At 39.4% G+C, this 24,813-nt stretch overlaps 1 protein-coding gene across 1 annotated transcript; it reads left to right on the top strand.

Moving 5' to 3' along the window:
- The first annotated feature begins 6,435 nt into the window (after window positions 1-6,435).
- Window positions 6,436-8,185, top strand: CITED2 (Cbp/p300 interacting transactivator with Glu/Asp rich carboxy-terminal domain 2). Its single transcript, XM_074187706.1, has 2 exons — window positions 6,436-6,808; window positions 7,357-8,185. The coding sequence occupies exon 2, from the start codon at window positions 7,365-7,367 to the stop codon at window positions 8,109-8,111; it is 747 nt and encodes a 248-aa protein (XP_074043807.1). The 5' UTR covers window positions 6,436-6,808; window positions 7,357-7,364; the 3' UTR covers window positions 8,112-8,185.
- The last annotated feature ends 16,628 nt before the right edge of the window (window positions 8,186-24,813 follow it).

The raw sequence follows: 24,813 nt of genomic DNA, 5'->3' as shown, positions 1-24,813 counted from the left end.
CAATTTTATCTGTAATAGAAAAAAAGCACCTAGTGCTAAAAATGCCCAGTCTCTACACCTGAGATACATTCATCCTTTTTCCTACCCCTCAAGATGGTAGAGAGAAGCTAGAAAGTTCCCTGAGCTTTTCCTTGCTTCTCTCTGAAATAACTTTAAAGGAAGCTTCTAAAAGATACTGAAATGACAAAACTCACATGCAAAAAAATGTGAAACAATTTTTAGCCCCAGATATTTTGGAGGGACTTCAGGAAAGGTCTGTCTCTCTTGAGTAAAAGGGGAATACAGCCCAGCACAGGCAGGGAATGAGGAAGGCACACAGATCAGTAACTGAGGTCCTTGCATCCCAACTCAGCAGGCTAACAGTGAAGGCCCCAGCCCCACTGCTGGGCTGGCCCCAGTGCTGTGAGCCCCAAGCCCAGAAACACCAGTAGGAGGGACTAGGTCAGGTTACCCTAACACAGAGAGCAAGCAATGCAGAAAGCGAGTGACCAGACCCCTGGACCCCAGCACAAGAAGCTTGGGACTCTAACTGCTATGCCCCAGGAGCAGAGTTCAGTTTTTAAAATGAGCAAAAAGAGCTCTAACTAAGCCACTATGGCAATATGGTGGATCAAAAGTGCCAACTCAGAAGAGGAAAGCAATGACAAAATGCTTACCTGTGAAACCTTACAGGGGATTAGAAATTGGTCTCAAGTCCAAAAAATTCTCTTGGGAGAGCTCCAAAAGGATTTTTAAAACCAAGCAAGAGAGGTAGAAGAAAAATTGGAACAAGAATGAATGTTATGCAGGAGAATTATGTAAAATTGGAAAAAGAATCACAATATTTGCCTGACATGACCTAAAAGTAGAATTGGCCAAATTTAGAAAAGAAGATACAAAAGCAAACTGAAGAAAATAAATTCTTAAAAATTAGAATTGGGCAAGTGGAAACTAATAACACTATAAAACATCAAGAATTCATCAAACAAAATCAAAAGTCTGAAAAACTGGAAGATAAAGTAGCTCATAATAAAAACAACCAACCTGGAAAATAGGTTCAGGAGAGATAATTTAAGAAGTATTAGACTAACTGAAATTCATGATCAAAAAAAAGAGTCTGGATAATATCTTTCAAGAAATTATCAAGGAAAACTGCTCTGCTATCCTAGAATAAGAGTAAAATAGCCCTTGAAAGAATCCACTTTTCACCTCTGAAACAGATTCCAAAATAAAAATGCCAAAGAACATTGTTCCCATCAGTTAAAAGAAAAAATACTGCAGGGACTCAGGAAGAAACAATTCAAATACCAAGGAGCTATAATAAGGATTATGCAGGACTTAGCTTCAACACTAAAGAAGCAGAAGGCCTGGAATATGATATTCAACTAAGAATCAACTACCCTGAAAAATTCAGCATACTATTTCAGGAGAACTAGCAAATAAAGCTAAGAGTTGGTTTGTGTGTGTGTGTGTGTGTGGGGGGGGTAACAACCAATTTCATTTTAAAAAGAGAACAAAACCAAATTTCTAATATCAAGACTGAAGAGCAAATTCGGAGTTATTTTTACCCAACTATATGTCAATAAATCTGCCAATCTAAGTGAAATGGATGGATATTTACAAAAAATATAAATTGTCTTTTTCCACCCCTCACATTGTAAATTTTATGGAGAGGGCACCAAGATTTAATTAGCATTTTATTTCCTGAAAACGTAAGTCCATTGTATGTATTTATTAATCAACAAGCATTTATTAAGCCTTTAACTATTTTTTTTTAAAAAAAGGCAAAATAATGCCTGTTCTCAAGAAGCTTACATATGAATAGGGAAAGACCACACCTAAAGGGGAGCTGAAAGAGGAGAGGGAAGAGATGAGTTTGGACCAGATCAGTGCTACAATAAGTGATGTTCAGGCCTGGGCTCCTTACAAGATTAGGCAAAAACTGACCTATCAGAGTCAACGGATCTAGGAGCAAAGTTCAGGGTCCTGGTGGGAAGAAGATGGTTCCAGTAACATCTGTATGGGTGGAATGATTCAGGAAAGATAGGAAAAAACAATCTAGGCTTCAAGGAACTTCCAAACTAATGGGGGGTAGGGTGGATAATGACAACTACAAACAACTCTTAACAGCTGACATTTACATAGCACTGAGGTTCCGAGAAGAGTGCTGGGATCTGGTAGCCAGAGGATTTGTGTTCTGATCTGTTTTTGCTGCTTGTGTGACCATGAACAAGTCTCTTAACCTCCCTTGGCCTCTTTAGTCACTTGAATAATGAGGGAATTGTTGGACTAAATAAACCCTGAGTTCCTTTTCAACTCCAAATTGAGGCTACAAAGCATTTTATTTACATGATCTTTAAGGTTCACAATAGCTCAATGAGATAATACTCTGAGTATTAACTATCCCCATTTAGCAGGTGAGGAAACTGAGGCTGAGGAAAAATAAATGATTGGTTTACGATCAAAAAGCTAACACAGGTTTAGTGGGGATTGAACTCTGTCCCCTTTTATTTCTAATGTATTATGATACCTTAAAGTGATTAAACATTAAATGCTAGAGGGAAGATAGAAGAAAAGTATTGGAAGCACAGAGGAAGGGAGATATTTCTGACTAGGGAGTAGGGAGTTACAGTATCATGGAATGTGGAAACTGGAAAGGACCTCCATGATTTTGGAACTTCAGAAACAGTCGAGGGAAATTAAATGACATTGTTAAAGTCACAAAGGCAGGAAATACAGAAGAACAGGATTAAAACTCAGAGCTACATAGCCCATATCCAGATTGGGAAGAGGTTTAGCAGAGGAGGTGGCACTTTAAGCTTGATCTTGGAGATTGGATAAGATATCTACAGAAGGACAGGAGAGTGGACTGAGAGGAGGCAAGTCATTCCAAGAGGAGGAAATAAATATACACACAAGGGGCATATTTCTCCCAGATTTATGCTGTATTAAGCATCTCTACACTTTGTGAATAATCCCTAACAAGGTAACCTCTGAGCTTAGAGTGTTAGGTACTTTGGACCCCAATGTAGTCTACCTGACCACAGATGAAATTTTTAGCAATAAATGTTTCACCTAATTAGCTAGCCCACACCAACTAATAGGGCAGTAGGGTCTAACCACCTGCCTACTGCAACCATTGTTTAAGTGACTTGCCACCAGGTGTCATGCTAACAGGGTTGGATCAATTAGTAATTGTAATTGGAGTCAAATGTAATTAATTCTATAATTAAATCCATGTGGCCTGCACACATATGGATTTCTGATCATGTGGTCCATTATTGAAAAACTTCTGGTCTAAAGCAAAGATCAGGAACTGTTGGCCCAATGTTGGGATCCTGCCCAGTTAAGGTTGCCAAGTGGCCCAGGAAGAACACAGTAAGACAGGGAGATCATTCACTCCCTACCTCCTGCCAACTCAGACCGAGTTTCTAAGTTACAATGAGAGGGAAAAGGGGGGATGGAGTCTCTTTTTTCCTACCAACCCCAAAGGGAAAGGCACATTCCAAATTCTGTTCCTTGAGTCCCAATTCAAATATAAGTTAAGCACAAAGTATCGCTAACCCTTGTGGGCATGAAGAATTACCCTTCATATCAAAGGTATCTGACCAGTGCTATAAACCATCTTCACCTTCATTGATTACATTTCATAAGAGAATAATAGGGTATTGTACCGGCAGCAGCACAATACTGTTTTGTACTAGCTGTTCTCCATTTTCACTAAGTATAGGACAAGGGAATATCCATAATCATAACATATTTATAAATTATTTTTTATAATAACTCTCGGAGATAAAGAGGGTATTCCAGGTGAGGAGAACTACAGAATCAGAGTACCTGCACTGGGACTGCTTACAGTCACTTACTGGATATGTGACCTCCTCAGGTTCCTCAATTGTAAAATCAGGACTTTGAACCTGATGAGTTTTAAAGTCCTTTCCATTATCCTATGAAAAATTAAGAAAAGTAAAAGATTTTTATCCAGTGATTAAATACAGTAGAACCTAATTTTAATATGATTTGTGAATTTCAAATTCTCCCATGTCCTCTTCCCCCCCAAAAAACTTAATGTTATTTTCAGAGTATTTTCATGGACTAAGTACTACATAACAGTGATTGAGATCATTAACAAAGAAGAATCTAATCCACCCCCTTCGTTTTAAAACTCAGGAAATAAGAGGCCCACAGAGACTTGCCCAAGGTCACACAGAGGTGACAAGAGGCAGAGCTGGGATTCAAACCCAGGTACTCTGCCTCCTAATCTCCCTTGTTTTTTCCTGTACCATACTAAACTTAAATGGTAGCTGCCTCTATTTCTTAAATGCAACAGGAAAAAATGAGATTAGACATTTCAGAAACATTTCAAAGGACAGCAAGACACAAATATTATTCAGAGAAGTGTAGAACTTTTGTAGATATGTTTAATAATAAGAGAGACCAATATTTTGGAAAGCTGAATTTAGATACACTACTGCCTGGAAGCTGTGAAATGGACTAAATAATCCCTTGAGGTCTATTCCAGGCCTCTGATTCTATAATTGCACATCCATTAACCATAGGTTAATGGGAAGGGTGGACAGGAGAGGGGAAACTGTTGCATACAGTAATGCCATGTACTCTCTAGGTCAGGATCCAAAAAAGAATCTTTCTGAATGTTTCAAGTCCTGCCTACATAGAGATGTGATGCTAGGGAAAGAATCAATAACAACGTTCAAAAACATTGTTGGATGCAGACCGTGTGGTAATGGGTGGAAGTACATTCCAATTAGCTATCTTTTTGCAAATTCCTGAAAAGGGAAATTTATCAGGATTTCCAGTTCTCAGGAAATAAGGGTTGTTTTTTTTAAAAAGTCTTGCGAGCAAAGACCAAAACAAAAAATAAAAAACAAAAACAACTCAACCCTCCCCCCCTTCACAACAGGAAGTCTTCAATGGCTATTGAGCTCTAAAGGAACAACTCTGCACATAAGTCCTCATTCAGCGTGCTAAGATTTTTTTTTTACTAGCTACCAGGCGTAGGGGAGGGTAATTATTGTGCTCGAGAACAACTCAGTTTCCTTGTGTGAGAAAAAAAAGGGAGAGAAAGATCTGACCAGCTAGTACTACTGGTCTTCGGGCTTTTATTTGCATGTCAATGAGCCAAATAGGCAAAGAGGCGAGTTGTGCGGCGTTCTGCGGAACAAGGTTATTATTATCATATTGCCTCACTTAACAATTTCACTGAAAAGGAAGAGTCCTAGCCCAGTGTCTGGAAGCGCCCCGCGATATGGGACGTGCAGCGACGTGCCCACCTCCAGAACTATTTTATTTACAAAGCGATTACCGCGTTATCTATTTGTTTTCCTTTTCCAGCAACTACAGCGTTAGTCAGCCCTTGCATTTCTTAATTACAAACCCGTTCGCTTCTAAATCAGCCCCAAACCGTCAGGCTGAAGCCTGGAGGGAGGCTGTGCAAGTTTGCACACACCCCCACCTCCCGGATCAAGGGCAACAGCAGAAGAAACTGTATGTGCAAAAAGGTGGATCTGGGGACGAGGATCGCTGAGTTTGTTTACAGAGCAGAGACGCCTCGGCTCGGATGCCAAAGCTACCAAGAGCAGCAAACGCAAACTTAGCAAAAGCACACGTACCACGGAGGAACTGAGAGTGACACTGAAAGCGCGGATCGGATCTCTCGGGCTGTGCGCGAGAGGGGAGTCCGGCGGCCCGAGCCCCGCTTCCACGCCTGCTCCACCTGCAACAGCTGCTGCTTTTCCCCGTCCCTCCCTTCCCCCACTCCACCACCTCCCTGCCCTTGAAAGCAAATAGGGGGAAAAGAAAAGGAGGAGGAAAAAAAAAAGGTCTAGCCAGCACGCAGTTCCCCAGGAACACAAAGCCGGCCCCGGGAAAGGCTCCTCGGGGGTGTGGGCATTCTTCTGCCAGGCGCTTTCAAAGGCACTCGGGGGAGCGCAGCCATTCTTCGAGCGGCCGAGAGAGCGGGGGGCAAGGTGGCACTGGGGGGAGGCAGGGTGGGGGCGGCGGAGTTAGCCCCCCTCCCTCACTTTATCCAGTAGGTGGCATTCCCGAACTCCGAGGTGAGGGAGGGCCAGAAAGGTGGCCAAAGCTGGGTGGTGGAGTCGTGGGCATTTAGCAGCTGTGGCCCCCCACCCCACCCCGAGTGCTCTAGGGGGGCTGGGTGCGCCTTCTTCCTTCGCTATCTCTCCGGGGCAGGCTCTCAGTTTCCCGGGCCGGGAGTCTCGGGGTGCATTATTCTCCTGGAGGGGCGGGAGGGGCGAGCGCAAAAAGGAAGCTTCGGGCAGGGGAGTGCAAGCGGCGGGGGTGGGGGGAAGGTGGAGAACAGCCGGGCAGCCCCCTTTCCTCTGCAGCCAGGGCGCACCGCTCCGCAGGCGGGGTCCTAGCCAGCAGCATCCCCCACACGTGCCGCCCTGCAGTGGGGGGGCCTGGGCTACCTGGATCCCTTCCAGTTGAGCCTGCGCCGGGCCAGCCTGAACTCCAGGTTTTCGTTTTGATTGCCTGGGAGGCTTTGCTCCTCCCTTCCTGAAATCCTATATTAACTGTGGCCAAAGCTGTAAGAAACATAGCTCATTGTTGGCAAATGCCGATGAGCCTCGCCGAGGAGTGAGGGGAAGGAAAGGGGGCAAATAAAAGAGAAAGGGGCTTGGGTCTTCGGGCGAAGCCGCCGCCGCAGCAGCGAGAAGGCGACAGCAGGATCATCACGTCAGCCAGCTCCGAAGAAACCAGAAAAAGACTCTATATGCAGCTGGGCGGTTTTTAAACTGAGCCATTCTACCAACAAGCTTCCCAGCAGAAAGAGCAAAGACCGGAGAAGGTGAGAGCTGCTGCCGGCGAATCTCCCGCAACTTGCGGGGTTTGTCTTCGGCAAGAGCGGCAGCCTGGGCAAGGGCAAGAACAGGATGGGTTTGGTGGGCTTCATTCTAAAAGTTCCCGTGGCAGGGCTCGAGGAGACTTCCTTTATTAACCTCCTCCGGGGTGTCGGCTCTCGTCTCCCCACTGCCCCGTTTTTGCTTTTTGTTTTGTTTTTGTGGGGGATTCGCCTCCCTTCCTCCCCTGTTGGGTGCATCTCGGGGGACGTTTGGGGGGCACCCCTGAGCGTGCTTCCCAGCAGGGAAAGGAACGGCTTCTGCGGCGTCGGGCACTTTTCTGGGTGGCAGGTCTGCGGGAGTTGGTGAGTGGGGCGGATGGGGCAGGAGAGGCGGCAGCGGCGGCTGACTCGCACCCTAGGGCCGGTTCGGTGTGCCTAGGGCGGCTGTACTGGGGGGGGGCAGAAGCAGGGAGGCCAGGCAGCGGGGTGTGCGAGCTGGAGACACGTGTGGTGGGGATTTATCCATCTTCTCTGCATTTTTTTTAAACTTTCAGGGTTGGAAATGGCTGACCACATGATGGCCATGAACCACGGGCGATTCCCCGATGGCACCAACGGGCTGCATCACCACCCCGCTCATCGGATGGGAATGGGTCAGTTTCCGAGCCCCCATCACCACCACCAGCAACAACAACAACACGCCTTCAATGCCTTAATGGGCGAGCATATACACTATGGCGCTGGGAATATGAACGCCACTAGCGGGATCAGGCATGCCATGGGGCCAGGGACTGTGAACGGAGGGCACCCCCCCAGCACCATGCCCCCCACGGCCAGATTTAACAACTCCCAGTTCATGGGGCCCCCGGTCGCCAGCCAGGGAGGCTCCTTACCGGCCAGCATGCAGCTGCAGAAGCTCAACAACCAGTATTTCAACCATCACCCCTATCCCCACAACCACTACATGCCGGATTTGCACCCCGCCAGCCACCAGATGAACGGGACGAACCAGCATTTCAGAGATTGCAACCCAAAGCACAGCAACGGCAGCGGCAACAGCGGCGGTAGCAGCGGCAACAGCGGCAGCAGCAACAACATGCCTTCGTCGGTTCCCCACGTCCCCGCTGCGATGCTGCCTCCCAATGTCATAGACACTGACTTCATAGACGAGGAAGTGCTCATGTCCTTAGTGATAGAAATGGGTTTGGACCGCATCAAGGAGCTGCCTGAACTCTGGCTGGGACAAAACGAGTTTGATTTTATGACGGACTTCGTGTGCAAACAGCAGCCTAGCAGAGTGAGCTGCTGACTTAATTTAAACCACCACCACCACCACAACAACCACAACCACAACGACAGCAACAACAACAACAACAACAACAACAACAAAAGAAACAGACCCGACTTTTTCGGTGTGAATTAAAAACATTCCCTTAGACACACAGTATCTCGCTTTTCAGGTCTTGAACGGTTTGAGAACTTGGAAAACAGAGTAAACTATAAAACTTGTACAAATTGGTTTAAAAGAAAATTGCTGCCACTTTTTTTTTGTTTTTTGTTTTTCTGTTTTGTTTTTTGTAGCCTTGACATTCACCTCCCTTATGTAGTAGTAATATCTAGCTAACTCGGTCTTTTCTGTTGTTTTTACTCCTTATTTCCTCACTTAATTTCTACAGTGCGCAACTGTTAGATATTAATCTTGGCAAACTGCTTAATCTTGTGGATTTTGTAGATGGTTTCAAATGACTGAACTGCATTCAAATTATGAGTGGAAGGAAAAATTGCATTAGTTGGTTGCATGAACTTTGAAGGGCAGATATTACTGCACAAACGCTGCCATCTCGCTTCATTTTTAACTATGCATTGGAGTACAGACTAATTTTAAAAATATGCTAAACTGGAAGTTTAAACAGATGTGGGCCAAACCATTCTGGATCAGGAAAAGTAATACTGTTACTTTAAAGTCTGCTACCCATCCCCCCTCCCCCATATGTACAGATAATAATATGGTGTGGAATGTAGTCAGTGGCAACATTTCACAGATTTTTATTTTGTTTCTGTCTTCAACATTTTTGACACTGTGCTAATAGTTTATTCAGTACATGAAAAAGATACTACTGTGTTGAAAGCTTTTTAGGAAATTTTGACAGTATTTTTGTACAAAACATTTTTTTGAAAAAATACTTGTTAATTTATTCTATTTTAATTTGCCAATGTCAATAAAAAGTTAAGAAATAATTTCAGTTTTTCTAGAAGTCATTTACAAAGGGTTGGGGACGTTTATTCTTTTAGATTTTTTTTGGTTGGTCCTTCACTCTCCCACTCCTCCCTTCTACCTTTCCCTCCAGCCCCCCACCCCACCCCCCATGGACCACTTTAACAATAAGCTGTTGATGAGAACAAACATTCCAAAGGAGAAATTACTCCACACCAATGCAGGTCAGGGTGAGCTTAAGGGAGGGGGGGGGGGAGAGGGAAGGTACAGGATTTAACCATAACTGGCATCACACTACATTGTTATCATTGAAACATCAGTGTAGGTTAATCCCAAACTGCAAAGTTGTCAGAGCAACTTTTTTTTCCCTATATGCCAACACATTCAAAGGTAACCCAGAATTAAACCTGCACATTTTCTGAAATCTTAATATGACACTGTTCTGTTTACACTTGAATTTGGTTTCTCTTTATGTTTTATTTTTTAACCCTTTACCTGGTTGTTTGATCAACAAGACTTTGATACAGAAATACATTTCTCTTTAGTGACAAAACTAGACTTCCTTCATAAATATAGGAAACCACATAGTTTCCAGCCTCATTTCAGAAAGGATTTCAGACTGATCTGTAGTCCTTGTTTAAAAAAAAAAAAAGAAACTCTTTGATATGGATCTTCTTTCTTGTGCTGCTATTGACACTTAAATTTTCACTTAGTAGATTTGATTCAAGAGTAATTAAATTCTATTCCTTTCCCACATCCCCAATGAGTTACCACTATCCCATTCCCCCCTCACCACCACCACCATTTGGTATTTTTTCCTAAACTTCTATGCCTTGAATTCTAAGTAATTGGAATTTTACTTAGGTATGTAATGAAAGGAGAATATAACAACCGAGTTACACGTCCGGCAGATTTTTACCTTGTAAAAAAGAAATTGGGAAAAAAGGTAATATTGTTACTATCTCAAATTATCCCAGCAGTGGGAAAAAGAATTTTGCTTTGTTTTTCCTTTAATGTTTCCATGACTTCCTTGTGTTTATAAAGTCAACACACCTAAAATTCACGAAAGGATGTAGACTTTCACTTTTTTCTTAACCTTGTAGAAAGTGGTAAAGGCTAAGGAAAAGCATACTAGCAATATTTCCAAAAGTAGGATTTAGTCTATTTAACAGGGGATAGATTCTTCAATCCCCAAGTCAACTTTTTTTAAAGACTGCTTGTGGGGGTGGGGTGGGGGAGGGGGTAGGAGTGGAAGTAGGGAGGTGTTGGTGAAGTGTTGTATTACATTGTGTCTAACATCAAAACCCCTTTAACTTAGAATTTGTATCAACTCCAACAAATTACAATTCTAGGTATGGACATAATTCATTATATGACATCCTATGCTAAAGTCAAAGGACTTCATTTCTAAGGTTGGGTATATAAGATTAAGACACATTCTATTGAATTTTTTTATACTTGTAATTAATTAAAAACTAATTAATTAAAAACAAAGTTCTAGATTTTCCATTTTTTTGAATACACTGCAATGTGTAAGTTTGCCCCCCTTAAGTCATCAGTATCTGCTGATCCAGATTTTTCTACTTTAATAAATACTTAGTTAAACTGAAGTTTTCCTTCACTCCAGCATGTCAATACTACATCTGCAATCAGCAGTAAATCTTCCAAGCTAAGCATTTTCACAGTAAGTTTGTTTCAGAGGCTCAAGTGGAAAATATATTTGCATGCATATTAATATCCAAATCCTTTTCTGTAGTCTAGCTCTTTTTCACTTGTGCCAAAAAAAAAAAAAGCTTTTGGAAGCATTGTTTTTGCATGGGGAAAAGTAGAAGAACAATTTCCTTTTCTATTCCCCACCCCCTTTTCTCTCCCCCCTCCCCCTATCCCACCATTTACTAAGCCAGGGAATTGTCACAACACCTGCTCTATCACTGAATTCCTCCTGTTCCTGAGAATGCTGGTACCATGCATGTATAGATGCAGAGATGGCAAAGGGCTATTATTAGATCCCTGTGTCTGTTCTTGCCAGAGCAGGCAAATCAAACACAAGAACTAGGTTAAAAGCAAAATTTCTCTTTGGTAAAAATGCTAATTTTTTCTCTCTTGAATGAATCTTTCTTTTTCCCATTAAAACTATCCTCTGGTCAACAGTTCGCTGGATTCTATTTGATATCTGTAGTGCTCTTAAGCAGAGAAAAATAACTCCTTGTTTGAACAACCTGATTAATGAAACCTGTACAGTGACCTAGTTTACCAGGCTACTGGCAGACATTTGCAAAACCTTTTGTGGTCTTGCTTCCTACTAAGTTGCTTATAACATATGGGGAAACTTGACCTCCGTACTTTGGCTGTTTGTCAAAAAGTTCTAATATGCTAGAGGAGATCTTTAGTTCATTTCCACCATGTCCATAAATAGACAGTCTTCACTTTATTTGCAAGGAGAGATCAATGATAAACAACAGCCCAGCATAATAAACACATGTAAGAAAAATAGGGCCTCATTAATAAAAATGGTATCACTGTCTTGTGGCTGATAAAACACCAGTGGCAGCCTCTTTGCTGAGGCTGATAAAGATGTTACAGCTATGGATGGGTCTTTTAAGAACAGTTACCTAATCAGAGCTGTTTATGGGGTGCGCTGCAGAGCACAAGTAGAAAAAAGGCTGACATCTATTGTGAAGTTTATGGTCTCCATGACTTTTACTACTGTAAAAGCCTGGGATAGATATAAATTGATGTCAACATTAAAGGCCAGATCCTTTAGAGCAAAATATTAATCCACTAATCTATTATGGGTGGCCGGCTTTGAAATGTAAACTTCCCAGGGCTGAAATCTATTAGGTGTTTTCGCCCCCTTGTGGAACATGGTCAGAAAAGCAGGAAACACTTTTCTTAAAGAATAGATCGACCCCCTAGCTTTTTCTTAACACTGTCGGATTTCAATTGTGAGGCAGAAGCCAGATATTTGAACGGAACAACCCTTCAGCTGGGGGTCTAAGAAGGATCTAGAACAGAAATCCCTCATGAAAGGGAAGTGTCTTTTCTCATCAAAGGTCACTACATAGATGATTTGTTGGAAAAGCTCTGACTTGCCTCTTGCTATTGAAATAGACACCATGGCTGCCATGCTTTGAACAACTGCAAGAAAGGGTGTTTCCCATTGCCATTCTGGAGCTTTGTAATAAGGGACAACTGAAATGCCCACCCTAGTGAAGCTGGGACAACTGCTCTGCATCCTCTCAATAACATCCGAATGTCTTCATTTCAGGGCAGGATTGAATAATAATGCCTTCAATGGGACACAGGGGGGAGGAATTTAGGTATGCAGAATGTAATTACCTAAGTTGGAATTTGACCAAGCCCACTAGCTCTACTCTGGTGAAAAGTGCCATGGGATCTTTAATGAGCAGGAGTATAGCTGTCTAATTGATTCAGGAAAATTTACTTTAAAATAAACTTGGCAAATAACATTGTCTACACACACATGCACACACACACACACACATACACACACAAAAAGAAAAAAAAAGAAAGAATGAAAATCTCAAAAAGAAAAGAAAAAAACAAGAATTCGAGGAATTTAGGACACAAGTCATTGGTATTTTTCTTTTTCTTTCTTCCTCTTTTCTTTCTTTTCCTTTCTTTTCTTTTCTTTTTTCCTCTCTCTCCTTCAGACTCTCACATGCTCTTCTAGGGTATTGTTTTGTTAACACAAAAGAGGTGTTACACATAGCTTCAGAGATGGTATTTATTCATTGCAGGACTGTATCACTATCATCAAAATCAGAGCTCCAGTGCTGGGGAAAAGCTAAGCCTCAAGCCCAGGGAACAATAGTTTGCACATCGAATGACTGAACTAGTGAACCACCATTATCTTCTGTTCTGTTTTTTTCTTTTTTTTTTTTTCTCCCAGAAGAGAAACTACAATGGCAATGTCAGAATTATAATAGCAAGGGACTGGTTTAAATTACTTGACCTATTTTATACCCAACAAAATAAGGAAAGATGTGCTTATGAGCCTTCCCTAATATTTGATAAGGAAAGGAAAATTGAGGAATGCTTTCCAGCAAAGGATATACTCTGCTTTCTAAGTCTTCACAGTTTGCCTAAAAGTAATCAAGCTTCATCTACTGTGTATTTTATTATTTCTTAGCCATTTGATATGATTTCCTGTTTCAGAGTGGTAGAAGAATGAAACACAAAGGAGAAGATTCACCCACTTAAATGTCAAATTATTTGTAGAAAACATTTTAAGGGTTACTGAAATAAATCTTTATAGAATTCATCTATGAATATATATATATATATAATTTTTTAAAATGAGGGAAAAATAGGAATTTGTCTTGATAAATTAAATTTATGGTTCCAGTAAATAGCAGTCTATTGGGCATCACATATTGTGTAGAGATAAGGATGGGGGGAGGTGAGATGAAACAAGTTATAGTGGGAAAAGCATGGAATTGAAATTCATAGCATCATCTGTTTGGAGATAGAATGTACCTTGGAGATCATCTAATTTGATACTCCCCCCACCCAATTTTACAGATAAGGAAACTGAACACAGAAAATTATAAAGTTGATATTCAAATCCAGATCTCTAGACATTAAATCCAGAACACTTTTCACTGTACCTTAGAGTCCAAAATGCTAATCTTATCTCTGTTACCTACTAGTTTTAAGACTTTAGGCAAGTTATTTCTGGGTCCCAGTGCTCTGCTGTATAACAAAGAGGGTGGACTAAAATATGAATTGTCTATTCAGTAGCTTCTTTAAGGCCCTTGTAGCTTTGACAGTCTCAGATTGAAGACACACTCAATAGTTGAATACCTAATAAGAGCAATCATTTATCAAATGCTGAAAAGTTACCTGGTCTTTCAAAATAGGTATGGAAATTACAAATACATTTTTGTTAATAATTTAGCCTATCTTATTTTAAAACTGGGATTCACATGAATAACCTAAGCTTTAGATGAACTAAAGCAAATGGAAGAAGAAAATCACACAAAAAAAAAGAGAACCACAGAGTTCATACCTTGCTTCATATTTGCTTACCTGAACTAAGTCAAAAGAGATTTAGTAAGAAAGGAGTAAGATGGTGATAAGTTCAGAGGTTTATTGAATTCTTGGAATTTTTCCATGATTTTTCCATTGTGATTAGCCATTGAAAACTAGTCCTTTCTTTCCCCTATAGTAGAGTGGTTACGTGAGTGTATTTTGGACTACAGAACAAAGCTTTTATGGATTATTGCTTAAAGCCTGCAAGTAGTAAAGGAAGCTTAGTGAGGTAAGCATTACAACATATATGCAAACGGAAGGGTGGAAGGACTTTGTTACCATAATCAATTCTTGAGACTTTTTAGGTATAGAAGAGGTCAGTCTAAGATAAAATAAAATGCCTTTTTGGTAGGAATATTTGAGCTATTAAAATCAACTTGAGTCTTTAAAAGAGGGGCTGGAGCTTAACCTTCTGTGTTCTCTCTTGCTTATTAGGAACTCTATCTTAGATTTCACAGAGTCCCATAGATTATTAGAAATGAGAGAAAAACAAAGGAAGGAAGGAAGGAAGGAAGGAAGGAAGAAAGAAGGAAGGAAGGGAAGGAAGAAAAGGTGAGGGGAAGGAAGGAAGAAAGAAACAAGAAAGAAAGCAGCTAGATGGCACAGTGGGTCTAAGTTCAAATCCACCCTCAGACACATAGTAGCTGTGTGACCCTGGGCAACTCAATTAACCTTGATTGCCTCAGAAATGAGAAAGAGATCCTTAGAGTTCATCTGGTCTAACCATCTTATCTTACATATAAAGAAAAGAAATATTACTGATAGAGTAAGGAACAGAAATCTGAATTCCTGAGTTCTTGCCTATGTAATGAAGACCTTCAAATATTTGATAACTCTATATACCAATTATTGGTGGAATTGAAAGAGTGCTAAAATTAATTTCTGGACCTTGGACAAGTTCCTTAGCCTCCCTTGGCCTCAATGTCCTCATATGCAAGGAGGCAATTGTATTAGAAAACCTCTAAGATCTGTTACCTCCTTTGTTTTTACAATATTGATAAATAAGTCGTTTGCTACAAGGATTATTCCTCCTATTTTGTCTGCTAATTGTGTGTGTGTGTGTGTGTGTGTGTGTGTGTGTGTGTGTGTGTAAAAACTACCTTCTCTTTATTCTTTGAGGACAAAATATGCAAACTGCCCACAATACACAGTATGTCACACTTTTAAATTTAAAATGCATTATTAACATTTTCTTACATAATTCTAGACAATGAAATAAAAAAAAAAATTGAGTCCTAGGGTATAAATGCTCACACTGAAAATTAAAATCTCACTGGTCCAAGCTGGCTGCAAGAGAATCCACTTAACAATATCCTTTTCAAATGATAACCAAAGTTCCAAATAAAGGCTTCAAGGGAGGGGAAATGCACTACCGAGAGAAGAGTGAATTCCAGTTTGGAGCAACTCTAATAGTTAGCAGCTTTTATCCTCATGTCAAGCAAAAAAGTGCCTTCCTTTTATCTTCCACTGGTCTTAGTGCTAACCTATGAGGCCAAGTAGAAAAAAAAATGGAATCCCTTTTCCACATGACAACTTTAATATATTTAAAGACAAGAATCCTGTCCTCTTCCTTCCCAACTCTTTTTTTTCCTCAGGTAGATATCCCTAGTTGTCTCAGATGAGCCTCTTAGCCATGGCAGGGTACTGACCCACCATCCTAGGCATCTTCCACAGGATGCCCTCCAGTGTGTCACTCTGAACAGAACAGTTCACTGAGGAAGTTAACAGGGGCCTATCATTATTTTGATTATTCTTTCACTATAGACAAGGAGGTTCAACAAGTATCCTACTCCTGATTTCACTGAAGGATTTATTTTTGAATCGACCATTAAGCTCTTCAATTATATCTATAATAAAAAGAGAACAGATGTTTCCAACATGCACCCAAGGGGTAGTGAAAAGAACACTTGTTTGGACACCAGATGACTCTGGGTTCTAATTCCAACTCTGTTACATCATTTTGTATTTGGATAACATTGGACTAGTTACTTAACCTCTCTTGACCTCAGTTTCCCCATATGTAAAAAGGAAGGGTTTGAACTAGATGATCCAGAGTGTTCCCTTAACTTAATCATATGATCTATTAGGAAACTTCATCAATTATTTAACAGTAGAAGTTTACCGCATAATCTTTTTCATTCTTATCTAACTTAGCTCTCTTGTGGTAACAGAATTCTGCTTTTTCTCTGCCTTTAAAAAGAATAACAGATTGACTTTTGCATAGTTGTAACCCAAAGAATGCTAGAGTAGAAATCGGAAGACCTGGGTTCTAGTTTCAACTCCTCTTCTAATTAGTTGTCTTTTAGTTGGGTATAACATTTATTTTCTCTGAAACTTAGTCACCTTATCTATAAAATGGAAATAATAATATCTTCCCTAACAAATCTTCCCAGTTAAAATGTCAACCCATTTCTTCTGTTTTGTTTTCTTGTGTGGAGATGGAATATAATTGGCTGATATTCCTTTATTAAAATTAAGTTTCTCTCCTTTTGTTTTCTCTTAGCCAATTTAAAAACATGTGTATATATATATATATATATATATATATGTATATATATATATATATATATATATATTCATGCTTGCAGGACTGAGTTACTTATATTTGTAGGTATCTAGATTATATAGTCATTTTCCCATTATCTACGTACCTCTGGTGTTCTATCCACCTGATTGTCATGTTACCCATCTGGGTCATTCTGGGGGAGAGAAGGCCCACTGGCAATATTGTGGCATTGATCCATCTGGTTAGTACCACAGAGAGACATCTACCCTGGATATTTCTCACAGGTACCTAGCTATTTATATATTATCTCCCCAATTAGAATATAAACTCCTTGGAGGCAGGGACTGTTTTTCCCAATCTTTGTATTCCAAGTACTTAACATAGTTCCTGGCTTAATAAATGCTTCCTGACTATCATGGCAAATTACATTTCTCATAGGAGAGCTCATTTCAACCTAATTGCATTGACCCTATAGCATAATTCCCTAAATCTCTGCAGGGCAAAACTAAGAGGACGTATGGTATACTGGGATGTATAGCGTTCATGTATATGTGTTCATAGTATTTATAGATTTAGAGTTGGAAGGACCTTTCCGGACATCAAGTTCACCCCTCTCATTTTTACAGATAAGGAGAATGAGGTATAGAAAGAGTAAGTGATTTGAGTAGGATAATATAGCTAACAAATATTGCTGTTCAAACACCTCTCTTTCTTCAAGACCCTATTTGGGATTTTCTTGGCAAAGATACTGGAGTGTTTTGCCATTTTCTTCTCTAACTCATTTTACAGATGAAGAACTGAGGCAAACAGGTTAAATGACTTACCCAAGGTCACACAGCTAGCAAGTGAAGCTACCTTTGAACTCAGGTCTTCCTGATTGCAAGCCCAGCAATCTTATCCATTATGCCACCTAGCTAACCTAAAGGAAAAATATGAAGCTCGGTTTTCCTGGCTGAGGGCAATGCCCTACCCACTACATCATACTAGGTCAAATCATGGCTCTGTCATGTCCCCAAGTGATCTTGAGACATCCAACCTTTCTGGGGCTTCAAAGCCATCAATGTAGGAAACTTCCCATAAGGAACTTCCTCTCACATTGCAGATCTATACCTTCTCTACAACTTAGACTCCAAGATAAGGGGTTTTTAACCTGGGATTGCCTCTAGCTTCTTAAAAAATATTTCTGATACATTATAAACATAATGGTTTTTCTTTGTAGTCATGCATTTTATTTCATGCATTTAAAAAACTATGAGATAAGCACCAAAGTCTTCACTAGCCTGCCAAAGAGATCCATGAAGGGAGAAAAGAAGGGAATAAACATTTTTAAAGGACCTACTATGTCCCAGAAAATGTGCTAAGCACTTTACAAATATTTTTTCATTTTATGAGTAATATCTCATTTGTTCCTCACAACAGTCTTTAAAGTAGGGCTACTATTATCCCCATTTTACAGCTGAAAAAAACAGAGAGGTTAAGTAAGTTGCCCCAGGTCACATAGTTGTTAGATATCTGAGGTTAAATCTGATCTTGGGTCTTCCTGACTCCAGCCACTCTATGCTCTATGCTCTCCATTACCAGCTGCCTCAGATGTTCCTGACAAAGGAAAAAAAATTTAAAAATACCCAAATATATAAGAACCTATGCCTTTGAGAACTAAATGACAATAAAACTAAAGATTACAAAAAATATAGTGAGAGATTAAATGATTTGCACAGGATCATTCCCCAGTCTATGTCAGAAGCAGAATTTTTGTCTATTCTCACTCTAAAAGCCTTCTATCTACCTTACCACACTGCAGCTCTAGCTCCCTCCTACTTCTGCATCTCCCACCTCATGACTCTACAACCTAGATAGTTAGCTTATCCTGCAATTTCAATTGTCTACCAAGAATGTGACCTTTCAATAAAATGGACAATAAGGATTTGCCTGGAGAAATATTACAATTTGCTGCAATGCCACCTCCCAATATTTCCAACACAATGTCCAAACTTAAATATATGAGAATTATAGGATAAAGACTGGACCTGTGATGTCATTGATATAGGAAGCTCCAAGAAGAACAAATTACCTTCTCTGCAATTTAAGAATCTTAGAGGCCTTACCAGAGACTGGTGTCAAACTCAAATACAAACCAGGTCATTAATTCACACTTAAGGATCCTTGCAGCTACATGCTGACTTAACTTTATTTTTTTTTGCAAGGTAATGAGGTAAAATGACTTGCCCAAGGTTACACAGCTAGGTAATTGTTAAATGTCTGAGGCCAGCTTTGAACTCAGTATTCCTGACTTCACAATCAGTGTTATGCACTGTACCACCTAGCTGCCCTAATGACTTAACTTTAAATCGCACTATTATTTATGTTTTGTTTTATTGTTGTTTATTTTATTAGATATTTCCCAATTCCATTTTAATCTGTTCAAACCACAGTTTGGATTGTTGATCTGTTTTTGACATCTCTGACCTAGAAGTTGTTGCTATTGAGTTCTTTTTTTAGTCATATCTGACTCTTCATGACTTCATTTGGGATTTCTTTGGGCAGATATATTGGGGGTAATTTGCCATTTCTTTCTCCAGTTCATTTGACAGATGAGGAAACTGGGGCAAATAGGATTAAGTGACTTGACCAGGGTCACTTAGCAAGAAAGTATCTGAGACCAGATTTGAACTCAGGGAAAAGAGTTTTACTGAATTCAGATCTAGTGTTCTATCCATTGCACTACCTAACTGCCCCTGACTAAAAGTTTACTTTTTTATTTTTATTTATTTATTCATTTAGTTTTAGTTTTTGCAAGGCAATGGGGTTAAGTGGCTTGCCCAAGGCCACACAGCTAGGTAATTATAAAGTGTCTGAGGTCAGATTTGAACTCAGGTCCTCCTGACTCCAGGGCCAGTGCTCTATCCACTGTGCCACCTAGCTGCCACCAAAGTTTACTTTTTAAAAAAAAATTTACTAAAAATTAAAGTGACGTGCCAGAGTTGCATAGCCAGTAAGTGTCAGAGAAGGTCCTAGAACACAAGATTTCATAGCTCCAAAAATACTCTATTTCATTGTCTCTAAATGACAACAAAGCTTTAAAGTTTACAAGAACATTTCTCAAAGCATATATATAGGAGAGAGTAAAATCATCTAATTTTATTTGTAGGGGATCTTGGGAGTTATCCTGTCCAAACTTCTCATCTTTTAGATGGGAACATTTAGAGCTTGACTTGTCTCCAGAGCCCTTGTTTCATGCTGTCTTGTTTTTCATATTTAAAAACTGAGGCTCAGAAAGATTGACCAGAGCTGTTACCTAGCACACCTGGAACTAGAATTCAGGTCTCCAGGGTCTCAGCCCAAGGCCTTTTACATTAAACTATGCTCACTCCCTCTCTACTACATGAAAGATTTAAGGTTGCAAGAAATTTATTTTAAGAACACTTTTATATTTGGATTCATTTGTGGCGTTCTTTTTAGGTGCTTTTCTATTTTCATTCTCATTAAAAAACTCTTCTTCATAAGCATTGCTGAATTACAATTTCACTGGTTCAGAAATCAGATAAACACTTTTGTAAGCTGATAATGGAACGTTCCTCCCAGTGCACCCATTTTCCTTTCCCCACATTCCCCCCCCACTTAGCCCCGTAATAGATAGTAAATCCCAATTTCATGGCCTAGCACAGTGCTCTACATATTTGTTTTTCTGAACAGACCTGTGATTTAATTGCTATAGGTAACTCCCCATGAAGAAGCTTCCTCTACCAATACAAATTAGCACCTGCTTTATAATTTATAGTCTCAGTGTACTGCCTGGAGCCATAAAAGGTCACACAGCCTGGAGTCCCAGGCAGGGTTTGAATGTAAGTCTTCTGAATCCACGGATAGCTCTCTAGTTACCATATTATATTATCTCATTTTTGCACATAGAAGATATTTGTCTGTTGAAAGATGAATAAATGAAAAATGTAAACTCCCAATTCCTTCCCCAAGGGAATAAAATGACATGATAGATTTGCAAATCCACACATTTGTTGGGTACACGCCTGTTTTAAAAAAAACAAGGCAACTGAAATTGTGTTTAGAATGTATCTTACCGTAACTATTCAAAATTTCTGAGGAGCTAATGAAGCTATATTGCTATAAAATTGTTGCACTATTCAGACTTTGGCCACTAGGTGTAGCTGAAGGGCTGTGAGTGATCTGACTAACCGTTATTTCCAAGTAAGTTATGTCACTATCACTAACCAAAAATTCAACTAGGCAATTATATACTTAAAGAAATATTTTTCTCTTTCATGTAATTGTAGCATAAAACAGCTTCCAATATTTATTTTAATATTTAAAATTAAAATTGCACCTATATATTTTGACAGTCCACATGCCCAACACTCTACATGTTTATTCTTTTTCTTTAAGATGCATCTGGAGAACTTAAGGGTCATTTACTGTCCTAATGCAGAACTGGAACTAGGCCCTGGAGTGCCAGGCCTACTTTTTTCCTTTCCACAAATGGTAGGTAAGAAAAGAACTTCTAGGAAATCATTCAGCATAGCTTACTGAAACTTTCCCCTTACATTTTCTATTAAATTAATACTATGTTATAATTACATTACTATTTTATCACCTATTAATTAAGGTGACTGAGAAAGTTGATTGTTTTATACTACAACTAAAAACGGTCTAGTATATTTTCTAGATATAAGGTAGGATACAACTATGTAAATTTCTTTCATCTTAAGATTTTTCAGTAATACTTTTTATATCTACCCTTCGACTATATAACTTAAAACTCAGTCAGCAAGGGTTTTTTCTTGTCCAGCAATTAGGAGCCCTGTAGCTTTGTAGTGGATGAACACATTTCTTGTCCAGGCATTAGAGAGAACGTAAGAAGTCTATAGGGCATCAGGGCTCAAGTAGAGTACGATTCAGTGTATAGATTTTACATTAAACTCCCCTAATGGGGGTCTGCTTCATGAGCTCCTGGGAAGACTACTCTCCACAGGGAAAGAAACTGGGAAATCTGTTTCCAAGGGAATGTATAAAAGAAGTCATTTGGAGAAACTGGAATTTGTATAAATCCTCTATAACTACGACTAGTGAATTAAGTATATGATAAAGACATTGACATTTTGATTGGTTGCAGTCATTCCAAAAGATCTGGCAGCTTTAGCATTCTCCTCTTTGCCCCATTGCTCTTGGGAAAGTATGCTGATTGATGAAGAGGGGCAAAGAAGTTTTCAATATTCATCATTCCATAGTATAGCTTTTCACCCAGAACAGTATCCTTGCCCTTAGGAATAAGGAGTGATCTTTGGTACTCCAGCCCAGTAAGCCAAGGAGTCATCAGACAGGGATGCTACCTCAATATAAATTTGGGGAGACCTGTGCTATTTAGTAACTGAGCTAAGTTATGAACCTAATCTCCCAGAGATCAGGATGGTATTAGAAAGATTGTGCCCCAGTAAAACTGGTTAAAATCTTAGGGTATCTGTTGAATAAATATACCTTTGTAAAAGCCAATGAATGTTAAGTGATGAAATGGAACTGGGTTGCTAGTTGCTAACCTAGCAAATTAGAGAAACAAAACTAATAGGGGCTCCAGGAGTAGGAGAGTGGGATTCTACTCATCCTTTGTGGTACCGCAGCATTTTTAGAGAAACATGTAGTATGCAGAGACAGAGCATATTTGATATCACTGGTTAATTAATTGTAAAATTTTGTAAACTTATATATGTAGAACACAAAATAGCCAAAATAGGCTGACATGAGAATGAAACACCTCATGTCACCTGGAATTCTCACGGTGTACATCCAGCCTAGCCAGATCTATGTTAAATAATTAATTTCAAAGTAGAAAATATCATAACAACTTTTCATTCTCTGTGAGAATCTTTTTTAAAACATTCTTTCATTTTCATTCACTATTCCTCTTTGTTGTATGATAATAATCCATTACATTAAGATACCACAATTTACTTAACAAATTACCTATAAGTGGTCACTTTGCTTCTGATGTCATTCTCTTTAAAAAGCTACATTATATTCAAATCCTCTAGTCTAATTATTTTCCTCTGTAACTCTCCCTTTCTTCATTTGAACCCCCATGTTTCCTATTTCCCTAGTTCAAATCATTTGACAAAGAATGCTTACAACATTATAAAAAATTTCTGAGACTCCACTTAAAAAAAAGATATTTGCATGTAAAGGACCCCCAAACTCTCTAAACTTATAAGCTATGCTCATTAGCTAAAATAAGTTATTCAGTTTAGTAAGGGCAAATTATTTTGGACTCTAGTGTGTATAGGAAAAATACAAATGATAATGGAGAGCAAGCAAACTACAGATAAAAGGAGGGCAACAAGCCTTGTCAACCACTTCCTTTTCCTCTGTCAACAGGCATCGATATTGCTTAAATAATTCTTACATTGAAAGAAAAGGACTGAGGAAGAGTTGAAGTACTAAGAAACCTGTTTACTTTCCAATCAAAAGGCAAAGAAATCTTTCTGAAATTTTTGCCTGAGGCCTTAAAAAATCTCTGCAGGGTGTAGTGGGAAAAGCAGGTTATAAACTGTAGAAAAGATTTTAAATTACCTTGGAAGAGGGAGTTATTCACACATAGATGAAGTCCCAATCCATATACATATATGTTATGTAGCTATATGAAACTATTCAAACTTCATTTTGATTTTTGGGATACCCTGTATATAACATTATATATTTTAATTGTTGAATATTATACATAGTTGTACATTATAGTTATTGAACAGATATACATCTATAAATGTAAACAACAATGTCTATATATAAGCATACATATAACTTGTGTATATATTTATTTATATATAAATGTTTAATAACTAAAATAATAAATCTTGCATGGTGCTTTAAAGTTTGCAAATTGATTTATATATATTATTTTATTTAGTCCCTGAAATAATCCAATGACCTACATCTACATTTTTATAGATGAGGAAACTTAGGCAAAGAGATATTAAGTAACTTGCCCTAAGTTGCATAGCTAGTAAGTATCTTAAAGGTAGGATTTGGGCGGCTAGGTGGCCTAGTGGATAAAGCACCAGCCCTGGAGTCAGGAGTACCTGGGTTCAAATCCGGTCTCAGATATTTAATAATTACCTAGCTGTATGGCCTTGGGCAAGCCACTTAATCCTGTTTGCCTTCCAAAAAAAAAAAAACCTAAAATAAGGTAGGATTCTAACTCATCTTCTTGATTCTAATACAGCATCACAGTTAATTGGTTCCTGTCCTTCATTATTGAAGAACAAAATAACATCACTATATTTGAGACAAATTACAGTGTGTCTGACTGTGACTGATCAGACCTATACGAGCTTGGAATGCTCTACCACAGGTTGGGCACAAATAGTCCATGTGAACATCTGGGGTGCTTACTCTAAACTTACATATCTCTTGTTTCCTTTGAACTGCTTCAATTCCACATGCTCTCTGATGAAGGCATGCCATGCTGGGCAATCCTATGCCATTGTCCCCCATGTTGTATCAATTCCAAAGTTCTTAGGAGAGACCTTCAGGGTGTCTCAGTATCACTTCTTCTGACCCCTTTGTCCTGTTTTAGTTTTCCATAAAATAGCTTTTTGGGCAATCATACATCTGGCATTCTGCAACATGTCCAGCCCATCATAGTTGCACTCTCTGTAGTAATGTTGGAATGCTAGGCAGTTTAGCTAGAGAAAGGACCTCAGTGTCTGGTATCTTCTTCTGCCAGGTGATTTTCAGAAATTTCCTAAGACAATTTTTTTTAAATTTTTGCAAGGCAATGGGGTTAAGTGACTTGACCAAGGTCACACAGCTAAAGGCCAGATTAGAACTCAGGTACTCCTGACTCCAGAGTTAGTGCTCTATCCACTGCATCACCTAGCTGCCCCCTAAGACAATTTAAATGGAAGCAATTCAGTTTCCTGGTAGACCATCCAGGTTTCATAGGCATACACAACACACAGGTCAGCACAACAGCTCCAGCCTCCTATCTACTGTACTATGTAGCTAGCTGTGTGTGTATATTCATATTTTGTAAATCAAGAAACTGAGGCTCAGAGATAATGACATGTGGTCAGAGATAATAAATAGATATAATAAAGTCATATAACTTCAAAAGTGACTGAGTTCATACTCAGCTCCGGTTTGCCACATTTGCCTCTAGTCAGCAAAAGGAGAGGGGATTTGATTTTGCCCAATTTCCTTTCCTGCCTGGGGTTTCCAACTTCAGTCCTATTT

This window comes from Macrotis lagotis, chromosome 5 (genome assembly GCF_037893015.1).
Source record: "Macrotis lagotis isolate mMagLag1 chromosome 5, bilby.v1.9.chrom.fasta, whole genome shotgun sequence".
NCBI lineage: Eukaryota > Metazoa > Chordata > Mammalia > Peramelemorphia > Peramelidae > Macrotis > Macrotis lagotis.
Note: the sequence above shows the minus strand (reverse complement) of the source record. Positions and strands in the feature narration are given on the sequence as shown.